The 25,829-nt window shown below is 39.7% G+C and overlaps 1 protein-coding gene across 1 annotated transcript; it reads left to right on the plus strand.

The window, feature by feature from the left end:
• Nucleotides 1-16,564: 16,564 nt before the first annotated feature.
• Nucleotides 16,565-17,063, plus strand: LOC145105920 (uncharacterized). The gene is made up of 2 exons (XM_079042982.1): nucleotides 16,565-16,774; nucleotides 16,824-17,063. Exons 1-2 carry the CDS (start codon nucleotides 16,565-16,567, stop codon nucleotides 17,061-17,063), a joined length of 450 nt encoding a protein of 149 aa, XP_078899108.1.
• Nucleotides 17,064-25,829: the final 8,766 nt, after the last annotated feature.

Below are 25,829 nucleotides of genomic sequence, written 5' to 3' on the forward strand. Positions count from 1 at the left end.
CTATGGACTCTCGCGACCCTGACGGTCCTGTCATCGGCTATCTCAACATCAAGTGGAAAATCCAGCTCCCCCGGAGCTCTGCTAAATCGCTTGCTAAATGCGAGCGAAACAAATGATCGGGTAGCCCCCGAATCAAACAATATTGTAGCTGAAATGCCGTTCACTAAGAACGACCCTATACACAAACACATAATCATGAGAAACAAACTATATCAAAAACAGAGATAAGAGGAAAATACATACCCGTCACCACATCAGGAGTCGCTCGCGCCTCCTCTGCTGTCAGCTGAAAGGCTCTACTCTTCGCCACTGGTGTCGCACCCCAAAACCGGAACGGCGGAATCGTTTGGGGGTGGAGGACGTCATGTTTAGTATCACGAGATATGTATAAGGTAAGCAAGTAATGAACAACCATTTCATTTTGAAAGAAAGTGTTTACAATGTGTGTGTTCACAAAACATAGAATTCATAAACAAATAACAAAACAAGACTTGAAGCTATAATGCTCCATCTTCTGAATTCCCAGCACAAGCACCTGTCTAATAGTCTCCTGAGAATACAAGTTATTTGAAAGAGTTGATCAGCAATTAAGCTGGTGAGTTCATAAGATTTTAGTGATGTAAGTAAGTTGCAAAGTGTTGTTAAAAATGTAGATGTAACATGTAGTTGTAAAATGTTGTAAGTTGTAAGTTCTGTTTTGAAAAGCTCGCCTGTTCCTCTAGAAAATCCTATATTTCCTACTTTGATGGAAGTTTAAGTAAAATGACACTACAACCCCTTCTATGGGTACTAAGTGGGTACAAGTTATATAAGACTCATAGTAAACAAACAATCGATTGTGCGCATCTGCCCTAAGCTCACAACCAAACAAGGAACAGAAATTTAGGCGGATAGCACACATCCCATTGGTTGTTAGATCATTGTCATATATAACCCAGGTGTATTCACTTGTTACTCATGGAGTTAATTGTAATGGTTCCTTTATATCTAATGAAAAGTTCTTTAAGAAAACCCTTATTTCTTATAATAAAATGGTGACCACAATGACTACTTTTATAATAGCTTAGTTTATACTGATATATATAATCTAATATCGGATAGAAAGTTAATTGAGTGAATCTGCCCTAAGCCCACAACCAATCAAGGAACAGGAAGTAAGGCGGAAAGCACACATCCAACTACCTATTGGGTATTAGTTTTATATATAAACATGATGTATAAACTAAGGTATTATAGAGTTACTCACCTAAGGTCCTTTAAATTGTACTGGTTTAATAAAATGGATTAAACCCTTTACTGGGAAGTTTCTAGTTTTGTATACCAAGAGTACTAATTTTGGAAAGTATGTTTTGTACTAGAAAAACTGTGCTTTGACTCTGTGTCCTAACCTGACCCATACCTGGTATCCTTATGATGACTTAATGTATACTAAGCATACATATATATAGAATCGGGTAGAAAATAGATTGGGTGAATTCGTTCCAAGCCCACAACCAAACAAGGAACAGGAAATAAAACGGAGAGCACACATCCTATTACCTGTCGGACTCTATTGGTATATATATATATATCCTGTGATGTATACATTAAGGAATCATAAGACTAGCATTATGGTCCTTTCTTTTAAACGTAGCCTTCTACCAAGGCATCTTCTGTTACGTATTAGACTCGACAATCCCGCTTGTCGATTGTAAAAATGTATATTTTCCCTAGTTTATAACTATCTTGACGCGAAAATAGTTTGAGTTTGACTTTCAAGTGGTACTGTCACTTTATGAAAGAAATGGGAAAAATGAAATAGTACTGTAGTGTTGTATTAAGTAACTACCGCTGTACTAATTACTTTAAACCTATTGTTATTTAAAGTACCATGTGATTGGCCTGTATCCTGCTACCGACTCTATAGAAAAACGACGATGTAAGACGTCGTAAGAAATGACGTTTGGCACCCGTAGACTTGCAAGTCCCACTGTAGCGAGCAGCGAGGTGTAGGATAGTCAATCCAGTATAGATCTATACACAAACTCATATGCTCCCCATTTAAGGAGATTCTGGATACAAAACGGGTCATGACAGGTAGTGCCATGCCCCTGTTAAGTGGCTCACATAACTGAATGTAATGTATATGTATGTGCTAGCTGTATTGTGTGTTCTTTCTATGTCTAGCCTGTATTGTTTGTTTCTCATCATAGTATCTATTGTTTGTTTCTGTACTTCATTGTACTAGAAGTAATGAAAAGTATTCTCCTAAACTATACCTATTATAGCTTACTAATGTTCTATTTGGACTGTTACTGAAAAGACTCGTTTATCTACCAAGTTATGTTTGTACTTTAAAAACGGAGTTTTGTATAACTATAAAGTAACATAACTTTAAAAGAGTTTTTGAAATGTTTTGACAACTTATAAATGACATAAGTAACATTTTGAAAGATGTTTATAACAAACATTTACACAATTATCATTGTGTTCAACTTGTATCCCCCCCCCCTAAAACAGTTAAAACAGTTAAAAGATTCATTACGGGGTATAAACTCACCTGATGTGGGTGATTCAAACGGGTATGTGTGTAAGGATGAGAAGTTCTACGAATGAAGTCCCGAGACACAATAAGTCCTAAATGACATATATTGGCATATATTGACATCAATATAGTGTTTATAAGCAACCAAATGCAAGGAAACACCTTCCGGGACTAGGAAACACTTTGACCAAGTGTTGGAATCACATGTGATTTAAACTAAGGGAGTGTACGGCCATTTTGATGGGTGTGCGGCTAGGGGAGTGTGCGGCCGCACACTTATGGTAAAGTGTGCTCAAAACGTTTTCCAAATGGTGGGGAGGCTTGTAGGGCTGATGTTCATCAAGTGTTGAAGCTAGAAAGGCATTTTGGAAGCCCTAAAGCACCAAACAAAGGGGTGTGCGGTCACATGAGTGTGTGCGGACACACACTCCTTGATGAACATGTTTTGGACGTTTTCTAAGGCTCATAACTAGTAGTAACAAGCTTTGGGAATGGTCCTTACAATATGGAAGCCTTTAGGTGTGTTTAAAGGGTGATTTGAGGGGTTTTTGAGGGGTGTACGGCCACCACTGTGTGTGCGGCCGCACACACCACATGCTCTTGAGTTCTGGGCATTTTGAAGGCTTTAAACAAGTGTTCTCATCAAGTTCTAAGCTTAACGAAAAAATACTTACGATCCGGAAGCTCGAGAAGGTCCAAAATCGCCAAGAACAAGTGTGTGTTCTTGGTGAAATGGATGAAGATTTGAAGATCTAGCCAAATCACGATATCAAATGGGTGAAATCAAAGAGTGTTACTAGTTTGGAAGGATTAACAACAATTTAAGTGAAGAACACCTACATTCTTGAAGATCTAGGCTGAAAATCGGATGATAGTTGAGAGAGAAATCGAGTTCTAAGCCTTGGAGGGTGAAAAGTGATTAAAGGAGGCTGAGTTCTACACTTATACTCGTGAGTGTGCTGCCAGGAGAGGAGTGTGCGGCCGCAAACCCATGTGTGCGGCCGTACACTCCTTGTGTTGGAGTGTAAGGCCCGATTTTGATGCTAAAAGCGCACGCGATCCTTTTCTATGTTCAATGCTTGAATGTACTAACCTTTTGACCTTTAAATGGACTCTAAACAAGGCTAAATGATAGCAGACATGAGTTTGACACTCAGCTGAGTTGACTGGCTGAGCTTTACCAGGCAAAATTTTAAAAATTTTCGGGTTGTCACATCATCCCCCCGTTAGAGGGAATTTCGTCCCGAAATTAGCTTTCTTAGCCGTACTACTGGGGTTGCGCTCCTCTGATTTGCAGAATACCCACTCGTAGACCTGGCAACTTTTTCCCTTCTGTTCATAATAGGATTCGTACTTGGTCCATCTATCATTACCTCGTGTATACAAGTCGTATATGATTAGAATTAGTTAAACGGTTGGATGTGCGACTCTGCCCCAGGTCCACAACCAAACAAGGAACAGGAGACAGGGCAGAAACACACATACTAAATCTGCGTAATCATAATCATATACCACCCTCGCGTATACACTGAATAGTGACACCTGGGCTGTATTCGTCCTTAGCCTCTATGCTCGAGCTTGGTCTACTGGACGAGTGGTATTTCGTGACGGTCTGCAGACATATGACGATAAGGCTTCGGAGGACAAAGTACTCTTCGCACGAGTGCTTCGGGGTTGAGAATACGAAAGATAAAATCGAGGTTTAGGTCGTACTTTCGATATGAATGACGAAAGTTTCTAAAACTTGCCGATCGAGGCGATAGAAACATATGAACTCAGTATGGTGAGGACCACGCCAACTCATGACGAATGAAAGTAACAGACTCTTTACCGAACAAAGTTTTGGTCAAATGAAAGAAACACCGGTTATACGACGATGTATCCCTTGTATGCTCGATACTGTACTCCTAGTATGTTCGACAATGTACTCTTTGTAAATGTTCCCGTGTTTCCTGTTTTCTTTTTGAAGTTAACACTCCTACGTATCGTACCGCTATGTGCGCATACATACAAAAATAAGTGCTCTACTAACTGGTGGGGATAATTTATATCATAATCCTCCTTGGTACCACTACAATCGCCTGCCATATACAAGTTATGAATATTTAAGATGAATCAGGCAGTCGACTGAGTAACTCTGCCTCAAATCCTCAACCAACTAAGGAATGGGGACCTAAGCGGAGTCACTCACTCTTAGTCTGCAACATCTTAGGTATGCACAACCCTGCTGTATATGGTAAGCCATAATAGCTTCTCTAAACAGATCTTTTAGTTCTCTTGAATATTGTGACCTATTTTAACATGTGATTTGTTATAATTACTTTTAAGTGTTGTCCCCAAATTTAAATCTTATACCAATATAAATTATTTTTAAAAGTAATTACTATTTCGAAAACGTACCTCTACTCGTCGATGACTCCGACGTAGATTCTCCTGCGGTGATCATCAGAATGCGTCCATCTGCACCTGAGTTCCTTATTATCGGGCAGTCCCTTTGATAGTGTCCAGTCTCACCACAGCCATAGCAGGCTTGGTTTTCTTCAGCTCCGGGGACTTGGGAGATCGGTTGAGCTGGTGACCTGCAGAAACGGACTGTGTGTCCCTTCCTGTGGCAGTTCAGAAACTGCATTTCCCGGCATACTCCTGTATGGTGAAAGTTGCACTTTCCACACTTCGGAAGGTTTCCAGCATATCGACTGGCAGGTGCTGAAGCAATAGGCGTCGTAGCGGCGTACATAGTGCTCGCTCGTTGCTCTTGCGGGGTGTCTTGTGTTGTTCGCTTCTTCTTCCTCTTGTTCCCCGACTTCTGATTATAGTCCTCGTCCCTTGATGGCTCGGAAATAGGGACTTTTACACCATGGCGGACTCCATGGTCGATAAGTCGCTGTGCCAGGCATTTAGCACTATCGAACGTGGTTGGGTTAGAAGACAACACATTTCCTTGGGTCGGAGCAGTCAGACCCCAAATGTATCTTTCTATCTTCTTGCTCTCCGAGGTAATCATCCCGGGGCGTAGAGCTGCTAGTTCGCTGAACCGGTTAGTGTAGGTCACTATGTCTGAGCCGACCATAGTGAGATCCCACAACTCTTGTTCCAGTTTTTGAATCTCGCCTAACGGGCAATATTCCTCCCGCATTAACTCTTTTAGGTTTTCCCAACCTATTGAGTTAGCCACTGATAGAGTCAGTGATTTAACGTGGCTGTTCCACCATGTTAGGGCCTTGCCAGAGAAGGTGCAGACATCAAACTTCACCTTGCTTCCTTCTGGGCATAAACAGATTTCAAAGATCGACTCTGTTTTCTCGAACTATTGCATGAGGGCGATGACTCCTTCAGTCCCATTAAAGGACAATGACTGGCATTTGGTGAAGTCCTTGTAGTAGAACTCTCTCGTGTGCCCGAGGACCTCACCCTGAGTAGAATCAGTAGGCGTTTCACCTCCGCTGGTACTGATGGAGTGATATTGATCCATGGCTGTTGCCACAGCCGCAACCACTGCAGCGTTTATAGCTGCCATATCGATTTGTGTAGGAGGCGGTATTGGAGTTATCGGAGTAGTGTGTCTGTTAGATCTGCGAGGAGGCATCTTTGCTAAAAGAATACAAAGATGAGACGGAATAAGTCTAAAGCAATGGACACAAGCCGAAAGCTGAAAAGGCAAGGTTACCCTAGTTCTGGATGTATCGTGTCCTGACTTCCACAGGGTTCTAGAAACAATTCATAAAAGAGTCTATACCTAATAAACTATATGAATTTGAAATAACTATCCTCGAATGAATATATGTTTCCTGAATAACTGTTACCAGCTGCATGTAAGAAAATAATCTCAACATAAAATGTGAGCAGTGTTTCCACTCGCTCATTTAATTAACCAGATTTTTATTTATTAGTGTGACGTGTAAGACGTTTTGGTTACTTCGGCTGATCCCTCTTTGAAAACTTCTCGTGAACTTGTTCTTGTTCCTCCTGGACTCTTCTGTTGTATACTATGAGGAAGTGGTTACATCTATCTGGGCTTGTCGTGCGAGAATGAAAGTGACTAAAGAATCTATGAGCTTTAAGGTAACTTTATGGGGTGATCCTTACGGGGTCCTCCTATAATTGTACAAGGTACACAAGTTTGTATATAATTGAAGATTAAATAGACCTTCGAATAAGTGATCCTACTCCAACACTACACCCTTAAGAGGAATGGATAGTGAAGCGTAGACCACATATTCTAAGTCTATAAGATCTTGATTATATATAAAACTTTAGGAATATACCTTGCAAGATTATAGACCTATCCGTAAGGGTCTTTAAGTTGTCACATAAGTTATTTATATGAACTAAAATACTCCTATAGTATTCTAACGTAATGTACTTGTTCTGGTGCTCAGGTAAGTTTTAACACTGTTGCAACACCACATCATTCCCAAACACATGTCGGTCACATCTCGAATGAATATAGTTGATCAAACTATATTGATCCTAGCTATGATTACATAACTGTTCAGGTTGCGACAGTGCCCAACCTTTAAATACTTTTAGTTCTGTTCTCCTCGTGACACTAGTTCTATTATGTACATGAATAAGCAAGTAGGTATATTTTTATAACTTGTAGTTATACTCTAAAAATATATCATTATCCAGAGCACTTAAGCCCCATTGTATTTATAGTTGTATATCTTTTATCGGTTGATATACTTAGTTCACTATAAACAATGCTCTGATACCAATCTGTCACACCCCAAAACCGGAACGGCGGAATCGTTTGGGGGTGGAGGACGTCATGTTTAGTATCACGAGATATGTATATGGTAAGCAAGTAATGAACAACCATTTCATTTCGAAAGAAAGTGTTTACAATGTGTGTGTTCACAAAACATAGAATTCATAAACAAATAACAAAACAAGACTTGAAGCTATAATGCTCCATCTTCTGAATTCCCAGCACAAGCACCTGTCTAATATCTCCTGAGAATACAAGTTATTTGAAAGAGTTGATCAACAATTAAGCTGGTGAGTTCATAAGATTTTAGTGATGTAAGTAAGTTGCAAAGTGTTGTTAAAAATGTAGATGTAACATGTAGTTGTAAAATGTTGTAAGTTGTAAGTTCTGTTTTGAAAAGCTCCCCTGTTCCTCTAGCAAATCCTATATTTCCTACTTTGATGGAAGTTTAAGTAAAATGACACTACAACCCCTTCTATGGGTACTAAGTGGGTACAAGTTATATAAGACTCATAGTAAACAAACAATCGATTGTGCGCATCTGCCCTAAGCTCACAACCAAATAAGGAACATAAATTTAGGCGGATAGCACACATCCCATTGGTTGTTAGATCATTGTCATATATAACCCAGGTGTATTCACTTGTTACTCATGGAGTTAATTGTAATGGTTCCTTTATATCTAATGAAAAGTTCTTTAAGAAAACCCTTATTTCTTATAATAAAATGGTGACCACAATGACTACTTTTATAATAGCTTAGTTTATACTGATATATATAATCTAATATCGGATAGAAAGTTAATTGAGTGAATCTGCCCTAAGCCCACAACCAATCAAGGAACAGGAAGTAAGGCGGAAAGCACACATCCAACTACCTATTGGGTATTAGTTTTATATAAAAACATGATGTATAAACTAAGGTATTATAGAGTTACTCACCTAAGGTCCTTTAAATTGTACTGGTTTAATAAAATGGATTAAACCCTTTACTGGGAAGTTTCTAGTTTTGTATACCAAGAGTACTAATTTTGGAAAGTATGTTTTGTACTAGAAAAACTGTGCTTTGACTCTGTGTCCTAACCTGACCCATACCTGGTATCCTTATGATGACTTAATGTATACTAAGCATACATATATATAGAATCGGGTAGAAAATAGATTGGGTGAATTCGTTCCAAGCCCACAACCAAACAAGGAACAGGAAATGAAACGGAGAGCACACATCCTATTACCTGTCGGACTCTATTGGTATATATATATCCTGTGATGTATACATTAAGGAATCATAAGACTAGCGATATGGTCCTTTCTTTTAAACGTAGCCTTCTACCAAGGCATCTTCTGTTACGTATTAGACTCGACTGTCCCGCTTGTCGATTGTAAAAATGTATATTTTCCCTAGTTTATAACTATCTTGACGCGAAAATAGTTTGAGTTTGACTTTCAAGTGGTACTGTCACTTTATGAAAGAAATGGGAAAATGAAATAGTACTGTAGTGTTGTATTAAGTAACTACCGCTGTACTAATTACTTTAAACCTATTGTTATTTAAAGTACCATGTGATTGGCCTGTATCCTGCTACCGACTCTATAGAAAAACGACGATGTAAGACGTCGTAAGAAATGACGTTTGGCACCCGTAGACTTGCAAGTCCCACTGTAGCGAGCAACGAGGTGTAGGATAGTCAATCCAGTATAGATCTATACACAAACTCATACGCTCCCCATTCAAGGAGATTCTGGATACAAAACGGGTCATGACAGGTAGTGCCATGCCCCCGTTAAGTGTCTCACATAACTGAATGTAATGTATATGTATGTGCTAGCTGTATTGTGTGTTCTTTCTCTGTCTAGCCTGTATTGTTTCTCATCATAGTATCTATTGTTTGTTTCTGTACTTCATTGTACTAGAAGTAATGAAAAGTATTCTCCTAAACTATACCTATTATAGCTTACTAATGTTCTATTTGGACTGTTACTAAAAAGACTCGTTTATCTACCAAGTTATGTTTGTACTTTAAAAATGGAGTTTTGTATAACTATAAAGTAACATAACTTTAAAAGAGTTTTTGAAATGTTTTGACAACTTATAAATGACATAAGTAACATTTTGAAAGATGTTTATAACAACATTTACACAATTATCATTGTGTTCAACTTGTATTCCCCCCCCCCCCCTTAAAACAATTAAAACAGTTAAAAGATTCATTACGGGGTATGAACTCACCAGATGTGGGTGATTCAAACGGGTATGTGTGTAAGGATGAGAAGTTCCACGAATGAAGTCCTGAGACACAATAAGTCCTAAATGACATATATTGGCATATATTGACATCAATATAGTGTTTATAAGCAACCAAATGCAAGGAAACACCTTCCGGGACTAGGAAACACTTTGACCAAGTGTTGGAATCACATGTGATTCAAACTAAGGGAGTGTACGGCCATTTTGATGGGTGTGCGGCCAGGGGAGTGTGCGGCCGCACACTCATGGTAAAGTGTGCTCAAAACGTTTTCCAAATGGTGGGGAGGCTTGTAGGGCTGATGTTCATCAAGTGTTGAAGCTAGAAAGGCATTTTGGAAGCCCTAAAGCACCAAACAAAGGGGTGTGCGGTCACATGAGTGTGTGCGGCCGCACACTCCTTGATGAACATGTTTTGGACGTTTTCTAAGGCTCATAACTAGTAGTAACAAGCTTTGGGAATGGTCCTTACAATATAGAAGCCTTTAGGTGTGTTTAAAGGGTGATTTGAGGGGTTTTTGAGGGGTGTACGGCCACCACTGTGTGTGCGGCCGCACACACCACATGCTCTTGAGTTCTGGGCATTTTCAAGGCTTTAAAAAAGTGTTCTCATCAAGTTCTAAGCTTAACGAAAGAATACTTACGATCCGGAAGCTCGAGAAGGTCCAAAATCGCCAAGAACAAGTGTGTGTTCTTGGTGAAATGGATGAAGATTTGAAGATCTAGCCAAATCACGATTTTAAATGGATGAAATCAAAGAGTGTTACTAGTTTGGAAGGATTAACAACAATTTAAGTGAAGAACACCTACATTCTTGAAGATCTAGGCTGAAAATCGGATGATGGTTGAGAGGAAATCGAGTTCTAAGCCTTGGAGGGTGAAAAGTGATTAAAGGAGGCTGAGTTCTACACTTATACTCATGAGTGTGCTGCCAGGAGAGGAGTGTGCGGCCGCAAACCCATGTGTGCGGCCGTACACTCCTTGTGTTGGAGTGTAAGGCCCGGTTTTGATGCTAAAAGCGCACGCGATCCTTTTCTATGTTCAATGCTTGAATGTACTAACCTTTGGACCTTTAAATGGACTCTAAACAAGGCTAAATGATAGCAGACATGAGTTTGACACTCAGCTGAGTTGACTGGCTGAGCTTTACCTGGCAAAATTTAAAAAATTATCGGGTTGTCACAACTAGCGCCTCTGTCCGACCCTGACGGCCGTCTGTAATCCTCAATGTAACAGGGGCAGGTGCCGCCACCTTCCCTGCTGCTGCTAATCTCGGACACTGGGACCTTTTATGGCCCCTCTGATTGCACTGAAAGCAAATCAAATCAGAAAGTGGTGTGGTAGTAACGGTAGAAGTAGCAGTACAATCCCTGCTCATATGTCCTGTTCGGTCGCATTTGAAGCAGCCCGAACTCCCTGCCCTGCACGCTCCATCGTGCGACCTACCACACTTGCCGCATCGGCCTCGACCCTGCTGGCCCTTCCCTCGGGAATCTGTCTTGGGCCTTTTGCCCGAACCATCTGAACCAGACACTACCTCTGGTTTCCTCTTTCTCTCCATCTCAAGATCAATCTCCCTCTCACGAGCCCTCATAATCATGTCATCCATCATTTTACAGCTGGACCGGCTCACAAACTGTCTGATATCACTCCTCAACATCTCATGGTACCGGGCCTTCTTCATCTCCTCATCTGCCGCGTACTGAGGAATGAGAAGAGCCCTCTCCCTGAACTTGGCGGTAATCTCCGCCACTGTCTCCGTCGTCTGCTGGAGATCCTGGAACTCCCTAGCAAGCTGTTGCACCTCAATGACAGGTGCGAACTCGGCCCTGAACCGGGCCACAAAATCCGTCCAGGTCATAGAATCAAGGGCTGCATCATCCCCAATGACATGTCCGACCTCCTCCCACCAATCACGTGCCCTGCCCTTCAGAAGACAGGATGCAAGTCGGACCTTGTCCCCCTCGGGACATCTGCTAGTGCGGAAAGCGTTGGCCACATCAGCCAACCATCTAGCACTCGCAATGGGGTCTCGGGCCCCTGGTAATCTGGAGCTCCACAAGCCCGAAACTCCCTGAATGTCAAAGTACGTGACCCATCATAGTCACCATCTCAGTGCGGAACGCACTCAACCTCTCATCCAACAGCTCTAGAATACCCTCCTTGACCGACCCGAAGATCACAGGAGTCTGCTCAAGTATGCTACGCGTGACCTCTGAAGAGATGAACTCTTTGGTCTGCTCATCCAAATGCTCGGCTCCCGAGCCTGAACCTGATCCCTCTCCGGCACCTGAACTGCCGACTGTTGGTCTAGAGCGTAAAACCACCATTCTGAAACACATAATGACAATCATCAGAAACACTGATATAACTAGAGGAAACACATCTGCCACAAGTTTCCTGGTCTTGTCTCAGCCTTCCTCGATTCGAGTACGAATCCTCTGCTTTCAGTAGTACGGGCCCATACTACCTTCCACATCTATCCGTACTTTCCTCAAGAGCTGCCTTGACTCCACCAAGTCCCTTCTACTGCTACTGATCTCTGCTACTCTCTTCCTAGGCTTGCCCTAGGTTAATCACCAACCCACTCTCCTCCATCAGCTGCGTAAGAAGTCCCTGCTTTCTTCCCCTAACTAGCTCGCAAATACTATTACATATCACTCAGACTAGATAATTCTTCGAATGATAGATCCTACCCTACAACGGTTGGACTCAAACAAGAGCTGCGAATTAGAGCTAGACATAACCTTCTGTAATTATTTAGTCCTTGCAATATGTAACTTAACATATTTATTTACTAGCTAGTGAAAGACAACTAGAACTCCTAAAAGCACAAAGCAAGCAGCATTCGGACATCGAGTGCACATAATCAAGCATATATTTACTGTACTAGCATGCAGTTCTCATAAAGCTGAAACACATATAACAGGCACATAAGGCATCCTCCTAGATCCTTAGCCCTAATCTAGCATGCTGTTCTACTACAACTGATAATCATAACATAATCTTGTATGGGTAAATTGGGAGTACTTACTTGAGCTCGGCTGATTGCACGCACCACACCCTCTTCTCCTTTTCAAAACTCTTTTCTCTTTTTAAGTTTCTTTTTCAAAAATTCTTTTCGAAAATGATTTTCTTTTGAAAACCTTATACCATTTCCTTAGTTTGAGTTCAGACACACCCGAAAGCCTGCCCGAATCCCTCAAACCAAGGCTTTGATACCAACTTGAAACATCCCGAAAATACAACCCAAAAATTTCGTTTTTAAAACATTATTAAAACCATCAACCATCCAAAATCATAAGTAAAATCAGAATCATGTATCATAGAACATCATAGTATCTGTCTCAAATCAAGTATCGTGTCAAAATATCATATCCAAATATCAGAGTCTAACTCCCAGGCTGAAGACTGTGGTGTGTGCCATGCGATCATCCCGAGCCCCTCCCAATGCTAGCGGAAGTACCTGAAACCAAAACTGAAAACAGTAAGCACGAAGCTTAGTGAGTCTCCCCAATCTACAACATACCATCTACACATAGCATGTAACTAGGAGATACGGGCCTCGCCCACACTCGTGGAGATACGGGCCTCGCCCACATTCCGCTAACTGGGAGATACGGGCCCCGCCCACATTCCGCTATCTAGGAGATACGGGCCTCGTCCACACTCCACTGTCTAGGAGATACAAGCCTCGCCCACACTCCACTATCTCTGAGGTACGGACCTCGCCCATGCTCAGCTACTTCGAGATACGGGCCTCGCCCACACTCGGATATGATGAGATACGGGCCTCGCCCACACTCAACTACTAAACCCAGCATACAAGTATCACACAGACAACATGTAAAGCTAATCTACTGATCATACATCATAATCAACTACTACTATGAGATACGAGCCTCGCCCACACTCTGCTAAGATAGGATACGGGCCCCGCCCACACTCAGCTACTATCATATCATACTACAGGCCGGCCTTGGTGCCGTAGACCCGTTCCTATTGAAGGGGAACTCACCTCGTATAATTGGCTGCTGATATCCCGAGTGAGAAATCCTTGTTTGCTGCTCTGGCGACTCCCCAGCTACAATCACATAACATTCTGAATCAACTGATGATTCCTCATGGAGTAAATGACCAATTTACCCCTGGTCAAAGTTAAAGTCCTGGTCAGAGTCAAACTTCCAGGTTGACTCTACTCGCCGAGTCCTACTATGGACTCGCCGAGTTCCCTAACTCACCATTCTCTAACTCGCGACTCGACTCTCCGAGTCAGGGCGTAGACTCGTCGAGTCCCTCTACTTCCAGATCCTTGTTCTAACTCACCGAGTCCTCTTCCACTCACTGATTCAACTCACAACTCTCAAATCGGGGAAAACAGGGGTTTGCGCTCCGACTCGCCGAGTCCGATGAACGGCTCGTCGAGTCCTATGCATGTCATCACTATAAAGTTGATTCTAATCGATTCCAGTGCATCCAATTCATAGATCTGAGCTTCTAGGGCTAATATAACACGTAAAGTTGCCAACTTTACGTACATGCATAGAGGAATGAAGCTAAAACACCAAAATAAGCTAGAAATGGGAACCTAGGGTTTGGAACAAGGCCTTGCTTTACATAAAGGTAGCTACTTTGAGCTCCTGGAGCTCAATGATGTCCAAATCTATAGTTCACTACCCTAAGGGAGCTCCAATCTCGAGATTGGACCTTGAAATGTCCCAAAAGTGGCAAAACAAGCATATATGAAGATCTACTAGGAAAATAAACAAGGTAGAGGCTTTATTACCAGATGAAGTAGTAAATGGAAGCTAGCTTCTGGATCTCCTTCTTCTTCTTTGCACCTTCTCTCTTTCCTTCTCTTCTACACTTCCAAGAATACACCAAATCACTCAAAATCAAGAAGGAATCACTAAAACTCACCAATGGGGGCTAGGGTTTTGAGGGGGAACGTTCTAGAGGTGCTGGAGGTTGGGATGGGGGCTATAATGACGTTTAAATAGGGTACAAACCCTAAGAATTAGGGTTTCATCGAGACTGGCCTACTCGACGAGTCCAGACGCGGACTCGCCGAGTAGATCACTTAAACCCGCAACCAATCCTAACATCTACTCGACGAGTTAGGGCTACTACTCGTCGAGTAGCTCTTTATGAAAAGACATTTAATGAATTAATACATACCAGGAACGGGGCGTTACAAATACCCTCAAGGTCAAACTTGGTCAAAGTCAAAGTCAAAGGCCACTGGTCAAACCCACTAAGCCAAATGAGTCAACCTAGCCGAGTCAACTCATAAAGCTGACCCATGCGAGTACGCGGGGCATACCCAGGAGGTACGCTTAGTGTATGCGAAGCCTCGCATTGACCACCATCGGGGTAGTTGACCAAGTACGCGGGGCGTACTCCCACTTACGCGGGGCGTGACCTTGCAACCCCAAAAACTTCATTAAGTGCTTAATGACTTAAGCACTCAAGCCTATACTTCAGATCCACGGTCCAAATACACTTTGAAGTCATAAAGTTTCTAACTTTATGACTTTGCATGCCTAATAAGAGCTTAAAACAAGGTATTAATCCATTAAGACCTCCTACAAGATGAATGGAGCAAAACTAACTAAAGGGACTTCATTTTTATGGCTAAGGACCCCTCCTAGGGTCTGAAAGGACAACTCAAAACTTCCAGAGCATGCCATGCTCAAGATGAGACTTTTAGGACCAAAAAGATGACATAAAACCCCCATAACTAGATCTATAAGATTAGGAGACAAAGGTGCAAGCTTTATACCTTGAAAGGCTTGCAAATAAAAGATGAATCCCAGATCTAAGGTGCTTCTTTCTCCAAGTTGATCTTGATCTTCTTCCTTCCTTTTCAAATCACACAAACACACTCTTTAATGCTTGAAATTTCCTCACAAGGTGCTTCTAGGGTTTCAAATCTCGAAGAGAGGGTAGATGTTGGTTAGGTGAAGAGGAATGAGGCCATAAAGATGCTTAAATACCACCAAAACCCTAAAAATTAGGGTTTCCATCTTTCTTTAGTATGCCCCGTGTACATGAGTGTATGCCCAGCGTACTAGGGCGCACCCTAGTATGCTCAGCATACACACATGTACGCTTAGCGTACTTCTCCTGCCCAAAATTACAAGAATGCCACTAGGGCTTCAAGGCAAATTCTCTTGGACTTAGGGACCAAAACGTCATATAAAAAACTTAAAGGGATAAATTTAGAAGTACCTAAACATCGGGAAGTTACAATGGAAAGCTCAAATGTTGGATCAGGAGATAAAGAACCAAGATATGAAGTATTTTCTCCGACCACATGGTCATGGAGGTATTTTGCGCACGGTGCGTGAAAGGAAATGAAAAATCGCAACTAAGTATGGTTGGGAGTTGGAGAACCCGTGAATTTCAAAATGCCGACATCATTTGACTCGAGAATCTTTCTCTTTTTTATTATGTTTTTTCTTTTTATTTTTATTTTTCTTTTTATTAAGATTCTCTATATGTACCCTTGTTTCATTATCTATGTATATGTATGCTTGTTTCATTATCTCTCTCTCTCTCTCTCTCTATATATATATATATATATATATATATATATATATATATGTATGTTTGTTTCATTTTGTATCTGTCTTTTCTTTCTTCTCAAAATGAGTACAAATTTTCGGAAAATAGTAATGAAAGTTAACGATGATAGTTCATCATTTGAGGATGAACTTATCAACAATAATTTGTTACATGTATTGTCTCGTACTGCACAACGTCTTCAGAATAATGCTAGTTCAAGCAACATTCAAAGGATAAACACAAACCACATAGATCGTTTAGAGGCTGAACGACTACTGATCCAACATCATTTTGTGGATGATTCAACCTATGGTCATGCGTAATTTCACAGAAGGTTCCGTATGAGCAAAGGTTTGTTTATGTGACTTGTTGGTGACCTAGAGATGAATTATCCTTATTTTCAAACAACATGGGATTTAACAAATCAGAGAAGTTTCAGTGCGCTACAAAAATGCACATCAGTAATACGTTAATTAGCAAAGGGTTATAATCCAGACTCGTTAGATGAGTATCTGAATATGTCTGAAAGAACTTCTCGTGAAGCTCTTGAAAACTTTTGCTACGGTGTTGTCCGAACGTATATGGCTGAATATTTATGCTGTCCAACATCCACCGACATTCAACTTTTGTATGAAGCACATGAAGCTAGACATGGATTCCTTGGAATGCTTGGTAACATTGACTACACACATTGGGGTGACGATATGCATCCATCAATGACACTAGAAGTAGTGACGTCATAAGATTTATGGTTTTGGCATGCATTCTATGGTGTAGCTGATTCAAACAATTTTAAACGTCCTCTACCAATCACCACTGTTTGATGAGAAATATCATGGAAATGATGAACACTACAAGCATGGTTACTATCTTGCAGATGGAATATATCCATCATGGGCTGTATTTGTGAAGGCATATCGATATCCAGTAACCGACAAAAAGATACGGTTCAAGGAGACACAAGAATCAACAAGAAAGGACGTAGAGCGTGCTTTTAGGGTCCTTAAAGGACGTTGATACATATTAAAAATTCCTGTACGGGTTATGACGATGAATAAAACAAAAAATATAATGTATGCTTGTATTATACTACACAATACGATATTGAAAGATGAGGGTGTAGCGATATCTCCTGTGTATCAGCCCGACCCCCTACCGACGAAGTCGATGACCAAGAAGTAGTACCTGAATTGCACAATGTTGAAACCCACCACCAACTTCAATCTGATCTTACTGATCACATTGAACATGTCTACATTCCAACTCTGGATAATTACTAGTTAACTTTAATTATCGTTTTAGGATTTAAATTTTGTTTCTTTTTTTAGTGTATTTTTTAATTATCGTGTTTTATAATTATCGTTTATTTTTTTTATTTGCAGTGTAGTCTTTTAATTAAATGTTATTTTTAATATTATTTTACATTTTTTATTTGTTTTAAATTAGCAAAATTTTATTTTAAAATGAAAAAGTGTTATGTTTTATTTTATTTTATATCTTCAAATTTAATTAAATAAAAAAGAATGATGTGAAAAGTTGGTTGAGTGGGTTGGGAAAGATAGAGTTTCCATGTGTTGTGGGTTGAGAAAGATAGAAGAAAGAGAAAATAAAAAAGCTAATGTAACAGTGGGTTGGGAGGGAATGAATCTCTCTTCCCTTAGAAGAATAGAACGGGAGATGAGAGTATGAGACATACTGAGAAACTATTTAAGAAGTCAGAAGGCAGAAGCGATTGATCATTCAACAATTTTATACAACGACCAACGATTAGAATTAAATTCTAAGTCTGTTTATCGATTACTAATCAGGTAAGGGTTTTAGTTTTACAGTCAAACCCGAATTGCGGAATTGGTATCAAAATTAGTGAATTACGAATGAATGAATGTTATCACTTATCAAAAAAGGGTAACCTCAGAGCTGTTGGTTGGTATTTCTGTAGAATTCCGATTCGATTTTTAGGTAATATGATTTTTTTTGTCTTTTTACAGTAAAACAAGAATATATGTTATCAGATTTCAGTCAATTTCATTCAACATTCATGTATCTAGTTTGCTTTTTGCAGTATCATTCAATGACTATTGACTTTTATGTTATCAGAAACTGAATGTTATCAGTAATTCAATGTATTTATGCAGACCCGAAATTGAAATTCAGTATGATTCCATTCTGGTGTTTGGTATGCACCTGAATCCAGTTTACGTAAGCCAAGGAGATAGAACTCAAGCTTAATCAGGACGAACTTGGAATGAAAGAGTAAGTATAAAGATAAACATAATACAAGAAATATCAACATACTTTTGTCTTTTTGGTATTATGGCATCATACTTTTCATTTCTTTGAAATGCAAACATTATACCTTCGATCTATATGTTATTAATAGCAATGCAATTTCATTTTATTACTCAAAATAACAACGTAATTTTATTTCTTTATTCAAATTACTGTTTGTGGGCCATGCATAAGGGCCTTTTTTCCGGCACGTACTGAGTATTTGAATCCTCAGGACCGACCTCGTCTTGTAGTAATAATGGAATCTCCATGATGTAACTTGTGAAAAGACCCAAAATTATATGAAAATGCAAAATGGATTGTGAAAACTCTCTTTTGATCAAAATAAAAAAATTATAAAATCTATTCAATACAGTGAAAAATAAACAATGTCTTGAGTAATGTAACAATTGGTAAAAATATGTCAAAGTTTTCCGGTCAAACCACCATGAACACCTCTATAAAAGGGCCTATTTCCTTGTTCTTGAGTTCAATTGAAGTCTTTCTACCTGAAATTGCATATAGACTACCTTAAAATTTCTCAAAGTTGATAGCCGCTAACAATCGGAAAACAATTCACAAAATGAGTATCACTTAATGCCCTATAAATAAAAATTATTCAATAATTATACTTGAGAGCTATAGATAAGAAATCTGAATAGATTATGTTCTTCTGATTCCGTGGATATAAAGAACGTCCAAAACGGAGATCGTATGAGGAAGTTCTGCATCTTTCAAGTTATAAAAATCAGTATTTATCTGCCTTTTCTGAAACCAACTGTGCACTGCTCCGTTTGAAATAGCTATGAACCTCGTAAACTGCTTTTGAGCACATTTTAGAACTGTTCTCTCTCTCTCTCTCTCTCTCTCTCTCTCTCTCCCTCTCTCGCTCCTTGTTGCACCAGCGAAGAAGAGCTTCCGACGACCTTTCCATCGGTTGTGGTAGCCTCCTCTGCCTTCCTCCCTTTGTGCTTCATCACCAATAACACTCCCTTGCTTGTTGTTGCTTTCACCTTCGTTCCGACAACCACTAAAGACAAATAGCAAGCCACGAAGGACTCGTCGGAGACGCCAACTGCCACCCACCTCGTCGACGTACGCATCCCCTGCTGCCATTTTACGTTGCTACTCCTTGTTGTTTTCCTGTCCCTCGATCTGTGGCTATCGTCATCGAAGTCAAGGAGGCCAATAGGATCGTCGGAAAAACGGGTTCCTTTCCCCCTCGACATATCGGCCATCACCGGACCAAGCTCCTCCACCGCCTTCAATTTCCTTCCTTTTTGTCTCGATCAAACACCACAAAACTTGTAACGTCCCGAAAATTACAAAGAGATTTTTTTTTTCATTTAAAATAAGTTTAAACAATTAAACCTTTGCTTCAAAAACCATTGAGTAAGATTTGATTGATTGAAATCATACATTATCAGAGTCAAAATTTACAAAACCGTGGAAAAGGATATCTTTGATGCGAGTGTACAGTCCCACCGAGCTCTTCTCACGAATGACCTGCTAAATGTTTTATCCACAACTGTAATCATAAGGCTTAGTGAGTTCTCCAATATACCACATATTCCACCATACATACAATGCATCCACATAAGTCCTCGGCTCTAGAAGCGACCTAACAACATGCATATAACATGCGTAACATACATACATAACTAACGGGTCTTAAACAACCCTAAGAGAATGCTATGGGCCAAATCATAGTCTTAAAATCACTTCCTTCCATGTTCCAAATCATGGTCTTTCCTGCCAATAGCCAAAACCTGGTCTTACATACAAGTGCCAGGGGCCATATCCTGGTATTTCCTACAATTACTAAGGTCCAGATCCTATTTTTTCATATATTTTCCCACGGCCAAATCCTGGTCTTTCATACATTTTCTGGGGGCTAGATCCTTGTCTTTCATACATTTGTCAGGGGCCAGATCCTGGTCTTTCATACAATACATAGAGTCATATGTAGTCGGGGATCAGATAGACAGTCGAACCGATGATCCACCCAAGAGTGAACAATCAGACAAGAACATCAAATCATGTATTAGACCAAGAGTTCTCAAGCTATCAAACTTAAACTACTTAGAACCACATAATCATATAACATAAACACATAACATAACTACCATATTGCATTCCCTAGTCAACTAGCCTTCCCTAGTTACCCTGCCACTGACTACTTCTCAATTAAGTCCTTTGCTGGTCAAACATACATAATCCTGATAACCGACCTTCCCCAGTTACCCTAACCAAACATAACTCCTAACATAATCATACAATCAACAGGCAAGACCCTACCAGTCTAGCATACCATGACACCAAGTGTCCTATACTACACATGCATAACAATGAGTTATCCTATTCAACTTGCATATATGTAATCTAATAGTACCATTATCCTAACATACAGAGGATATATAATGTCATACATTACATAGTGAGAATACTCACCTGAATCGTAGAATCGGAGAAACACCTCTACATTCTCAAATCCTCACACTCATCAGACCCGCAAAACTATCACCAAATAAAGATCAAACCGCTGGAGTGGCTAGGTTGAACTTCTTATTTGAACACCTACACCCAATACCAATAACTCTACTTAGATTATTTCCAGATAATACATATATTATACTTTATTTATACTTTTACTTCATAACATTCTTGCATTATCATGGTGTACACACACCTTATCTTACTGATTATATAGGCGTTAAACCCCACACTTTTATACATCTTTTTTATACATATATTAGGGTATATATGATTCAAATATATTCTTGGGTTTTCACACACACACACACACACCAAACACACGCACACACCCCTAAACTGAGATTATTCTTCGATTTAAGCACTCACATCCAACCGAACTTATAACACATCATATAGGCTGTGTTTTAATATTAAATCTTAGTTGAAAATCAGATTTTATAGACTAAAAGCATTCAAAAAGTATAGCTCTTCGGTTTGTGAGTTTTCGGGACAAAATCGAGTATAAGGATGTTGTTTTCTTAGTTCTAGGCGTAAAAACCAAATGATTTAAGGGAGCCAAATAATAGTTATTGTAACCTTCAACAAGATCTAAAACATATCCATATGCTTAGAACCATATGCTTAGAAAAGGATCAAGCTCATTTATTACAAAACTAGGTGTAAGACCCATATATTACATGGGTTCATTTAAAAGAAAAATAAATATGAAAATTCTAAACATTTGAAAAAGTTTGAATTTATAAGAAAAATTAGAAACATATTAAATTATTAAAATTAAAGTGTTTTTATTTTTTAAATTTAAACAAATAATTTAGATAAATAAACAAAAGAAACTATTAAAGTTTTAATTTAAAAATGTTGAAATTAGAAGGAAAGTCAATTATTGAAATTGATATGCATTTGTTATTACATTTATTGCAATTATTATATTTAAATATCATGTGAAATTTAATAAAATGGAAAAAACCACAAAATACCATGTGAAAAATATTAAATTGAAAATAACCACAAAATGACATGTGGCCAAATTAATGAGTGTGACATGTGGCAAAAAGATTTCCATTTATTAGAGTAGATATATCCCAAAATGTGTGTGTATATGAAGTTTTCAAGTGTTAGAGGCTATATTCTTGATTCTAGCTGAATATACTTGATCTTAAGTGTTAAAGAACACAAAATACATCATCTAAGACAATTATATTATAAATGATATTTTCTCATCATTCATATTTTGCATTGATATGGAATATATATGCATCACAAATAATACAGAGGGCAATAATGGGCCAGAATAATGGGCTACACTAACAAATATATATACACGACATATACAAGTACACTAATACTCCCCCACAGTTTGAGCGGGAGGTCTAGAATGAACACCCAAACTGGATCTGAACTCCGTGAAAAGAGACATTGGAAGTCCTTTGGTGAAAATATCGGCATATTGAAGACTAGAAGGAACATGAAGAACACGGATGTGACCAGTGGCAACCTTGTCACGCACAAAGTGAATATCCATCTCTATATGTTTCGTGCATTGATGCTGAACTGGATTGGTAGACAAGTACACAACACTTACATTATCACAATAAAAAATAGTTTCCTTGTTAAGAGGTGAGTGTAGTTCACGAAGTAAGTTACGTAGCCAACATGTTTCAGCTACGACATTGGCGACACCTCTGTATTCAACTTCAACACTAGAACGAGAAACAGTTGGTTGGTGTTTGGAGGACCAGGACAGAAGGTTGTCACCTAAGAAAACACGGTAGCCACTAGTGGATTGTCTAGTGGCAGGCCATCCCCCCAATAAGCATCAGAGTACACAATAAGCCCGGTAGTAGAGGAAAGATGAAGCTGTAGCCCTAAGTACAGGGTGCCACGAACATATCTGAGAATGTGTTTTAAGGCATACATATGTGGCTCTTGAGGGTCATGCATACATAGATAGATCTGCTGGACTGCATAAGCAAGGTCAGGTCTAGTGAACGTGAGGTATTGCAGCCCCCCTGCTAAGCTACAGTATAAAGTGGGATCGGAGACAGGGGTACCTTACCGATCCAATTTGGATTGTGTGTCGGCAGGAGTTCGGCAGGGGTTAAAATTTGTCATGTGAGCTCGCTCGAGAAGTTCCAACGCATATTTGCATTGAGATAGAAAAACTCCTTTAGTGTCCCGTGTTGCAGTAATTCCCAAAAAATATGATAAGTCACCCAGATCCTTCATGGCAAACTCGGAGGCCATGAGAGAGATAATGCGCTGTAATAGACCTGTAGAGGAAGTAGTGAGGATAATGTCATCTACATATAGAAGTAATTATGCAACCTCTAAACCCCTGCAAAAAATAAATAGAGAGGAATCACATCGGGTGTGAGAAAAGCCCATCTTAGTGATATGAGTAACAAATCGCTGAAACCAGGCACGAGGTGCCTGTTTCAGTCCATAAAGAGAGTGCTGTAAGTGGCACACACAATCATGATAGTGAGGATCTCGAAATCCAGGAGACTGATGCATGTACACAGTTTCATTCAGATGTCGTGTAAGAAAGCATTATTAACATCTAACTGATGAATGTGCCATTGCCTAGAAACAACAAGGCTTAAAATCGTGCGTATGGTGTCCGATTTAGAAACAACACAGTTAATACTCGGTCGCTGGCTTTTGCCATTTGTGACTAAACGCGCTTTGTAGCGCCCAGGAGACCCGCCCGCTTTATATTTCTTTCTAAATAACCACATAGAGCGAACAATATTAGCCCCCAGGGGTCTCGGAACCAAGACCCAAGTTCTGTTTTCAATAAGAGCACGGAATTCGTCTTTCATGGCAATGGTCCAATTTGGATCTTGAAGAGCTTGGAGGTGTGATCGAGGGAGGGGGGATTCAGTTGAGGTGTGTAGGTTTAGATGATTTATAGGTTTTGTTATATCGACACGGGATCGGGTGATCATAGGGTGACTGAAAGAAGGAGGAGGAGTAGGTGTCGGGATAGATTCGGGAATGGGAGGTGGTGATGAGGCCGAGAGACCGGAAGCAGCCGAAGGGTTGGTAGGAGGACATGTGTTGGATGATGGAGGATCAGGTTAATCATGGGAAGGAGAGATATTTGAAGGGTGAAGGGCGAAGGTGAGAAAATCACGGGCAATGAGGGAAAGGGTATGAGGAGTTTTAAGGAAATTGTATGAAGGGGCGCAATTTGCTATCATGGATTGAAAAAGGAACACCTCTTCATTGAATACGACATGGTGGGAAATTATTATTTTTCGTGTGGCTAAGTTGAAGCATCGGAAACCATGATGATTGGATGGATACCCAAGAAAGATGCATGGTGTGGTGCGTGGAGCTAATTTATGTGGGGTAAGTATGTGAGGGTAACATAAACAACCAAAGACACGAAGATGAGTGAAGACGGGAGGTTTGTTGAAAAGTTTGGTGTACGAGATTTCGTTTTTGATTGGTGTAGAAGGAGTGATGTTGAGGATGTGAGTGGCCATGTGAAGGGCTTCCACCCAAAATGTGGGTGAGAGATGGGCTTGAAAAAGTAATGTACAAATTATGTTATTAATGGTTCGTATCATGCGTTCCGACTTTTCATTTTGTTGGGAAGTTCGATGATAAGAGAAACGAAATGTGATCCCATTTTGGTCAAAGAGGTTATGAAATATATTGTTATCAAATTCACCGCCATGATCACATTGGAAATTTTGAATATCAGTTTGAAATTGATTTTTTGACAAAAGCACAAAAATGTAAGAACTTGCTAAATACATCACTTTTGTTTTGCAACAGATACACCCAAATAAAATGCGAGTAATGGTCCAAAAACAAGACATAATATTGAATACCAGTTGTGCTAAGAATTGGTGATTGCTATAGATCTGAATGAACAATTTCAAAAGGTTTAGAAACGGTAGAAATAGTACTAGAGAAAGGTAATCAAATGTGTTTGCCAAGTTGACAAGCTTGGCAATTAACTGCACTAACAGTTTTATTACATTGAATAAAATGACTAGAAATTAATTTATTGAAGACATGAGTGCCAGGGTGACCGAGACGCCGATGCCATAATAAACTGTTGGAAAGAAGAGCAACGAAAGTCTGAAGAGATGGAGGAGCAGGGTAAAGATCACCAGAGCTGTCGCACCTAAGCAGGACCTGGAGAGTGCCCAAATCCTTCACAGTAAAACCATAAGGGTCAAATTCAAAGAAACAAGATTATCAGTTGTAAAGAAATGAGATTTTTAATGATGTTGGGTATAACAAGAACATTATGAAGATGTAAGGGTCCGTGAGTGGAATCGATTTTGGAATACCCAGTGTTTGTGACGGGTATGGAGTGACCATTGCCAACAAAAACAAATTTTTCGGGACTATTATTTTGATCAGAAAATAGGCTACCTGTGTTGGATGCAAGGTGAGAGGTTGCTCCTGTATTCATGTACCATGAAGCATCCGACCCATCATTTAGGGACATGGTGTTGTAAGCTTGAGCAAGGTCAGTTGCTTAATCTTGAGCCAAAGGATGGAACCATTGTTGAGGAGTGATAAGACGACCCAGTGTGACAATGGATGTGTGATATGCAGCATCATGCGAAGATGAGGGTTGATGGGCCTGCACTACAAGAAAAATCCTAAATAGCTACGGAAAGTTACTATGGAATCAAAATTCGTTGCTATTTTACTACGGAATATGCTACGGAATGACTTGTCGTAGCTATTTTCTACATAAATGGTTACGGAATTGCATTATGTAGCTAAATCTTAAATAGCTACGTAAAGTTGTTACGGAATCTAAATTCATAGTTATTTTATTACGGAATATGTTACAAAATGGTTGGTTGTAACTAATTTGCTACGGAAATGGCTACGGAATTGCATTCCGTAGGTAAATCTTGTATAGTTGCTACGGAATTAAAATCTGTAGCTAGTTTACTACAAATAATGCTACAAGTTTTTTGGGTGTAGCTAGTTCTCTATGAAACTTGTTACAAAATCCATGTATGTAGCTAGTTGGCTACATAA

Source organism: Lactuca virosa, chromosome 4 (genome assembly GCF_052849685.1).
Source record: "Lactuca virosa cultivar CGN04683 chromosome 4, Lactuca_virosa_CGN04683_v6, whole genome shotgun sequence".
Classification (NCBI taxonomy): domain Eukaryota; kingdom Viridiplantae; phylum Streptophyta; class Magnoliopsida; order Asterales; family Asteraceae; genus Lactuca; species Lactuca virosa.

Coding starts and splice junctions, on each gene's coding strand:
- LOC145105920 (XM_079042982.1), top strand. CDS start 16,565: ATGTCTGAAAGAACTTCTCGTGAAGCTCTTGAAAACTTTTGCTACGGT. Junction 16,775..16,823: donor ATCCATCAATGACACTAGAA/GTAGTGACGTCA, acceptor TCTATGGTGTAG/CTGATTCAAACAATTTTAAA.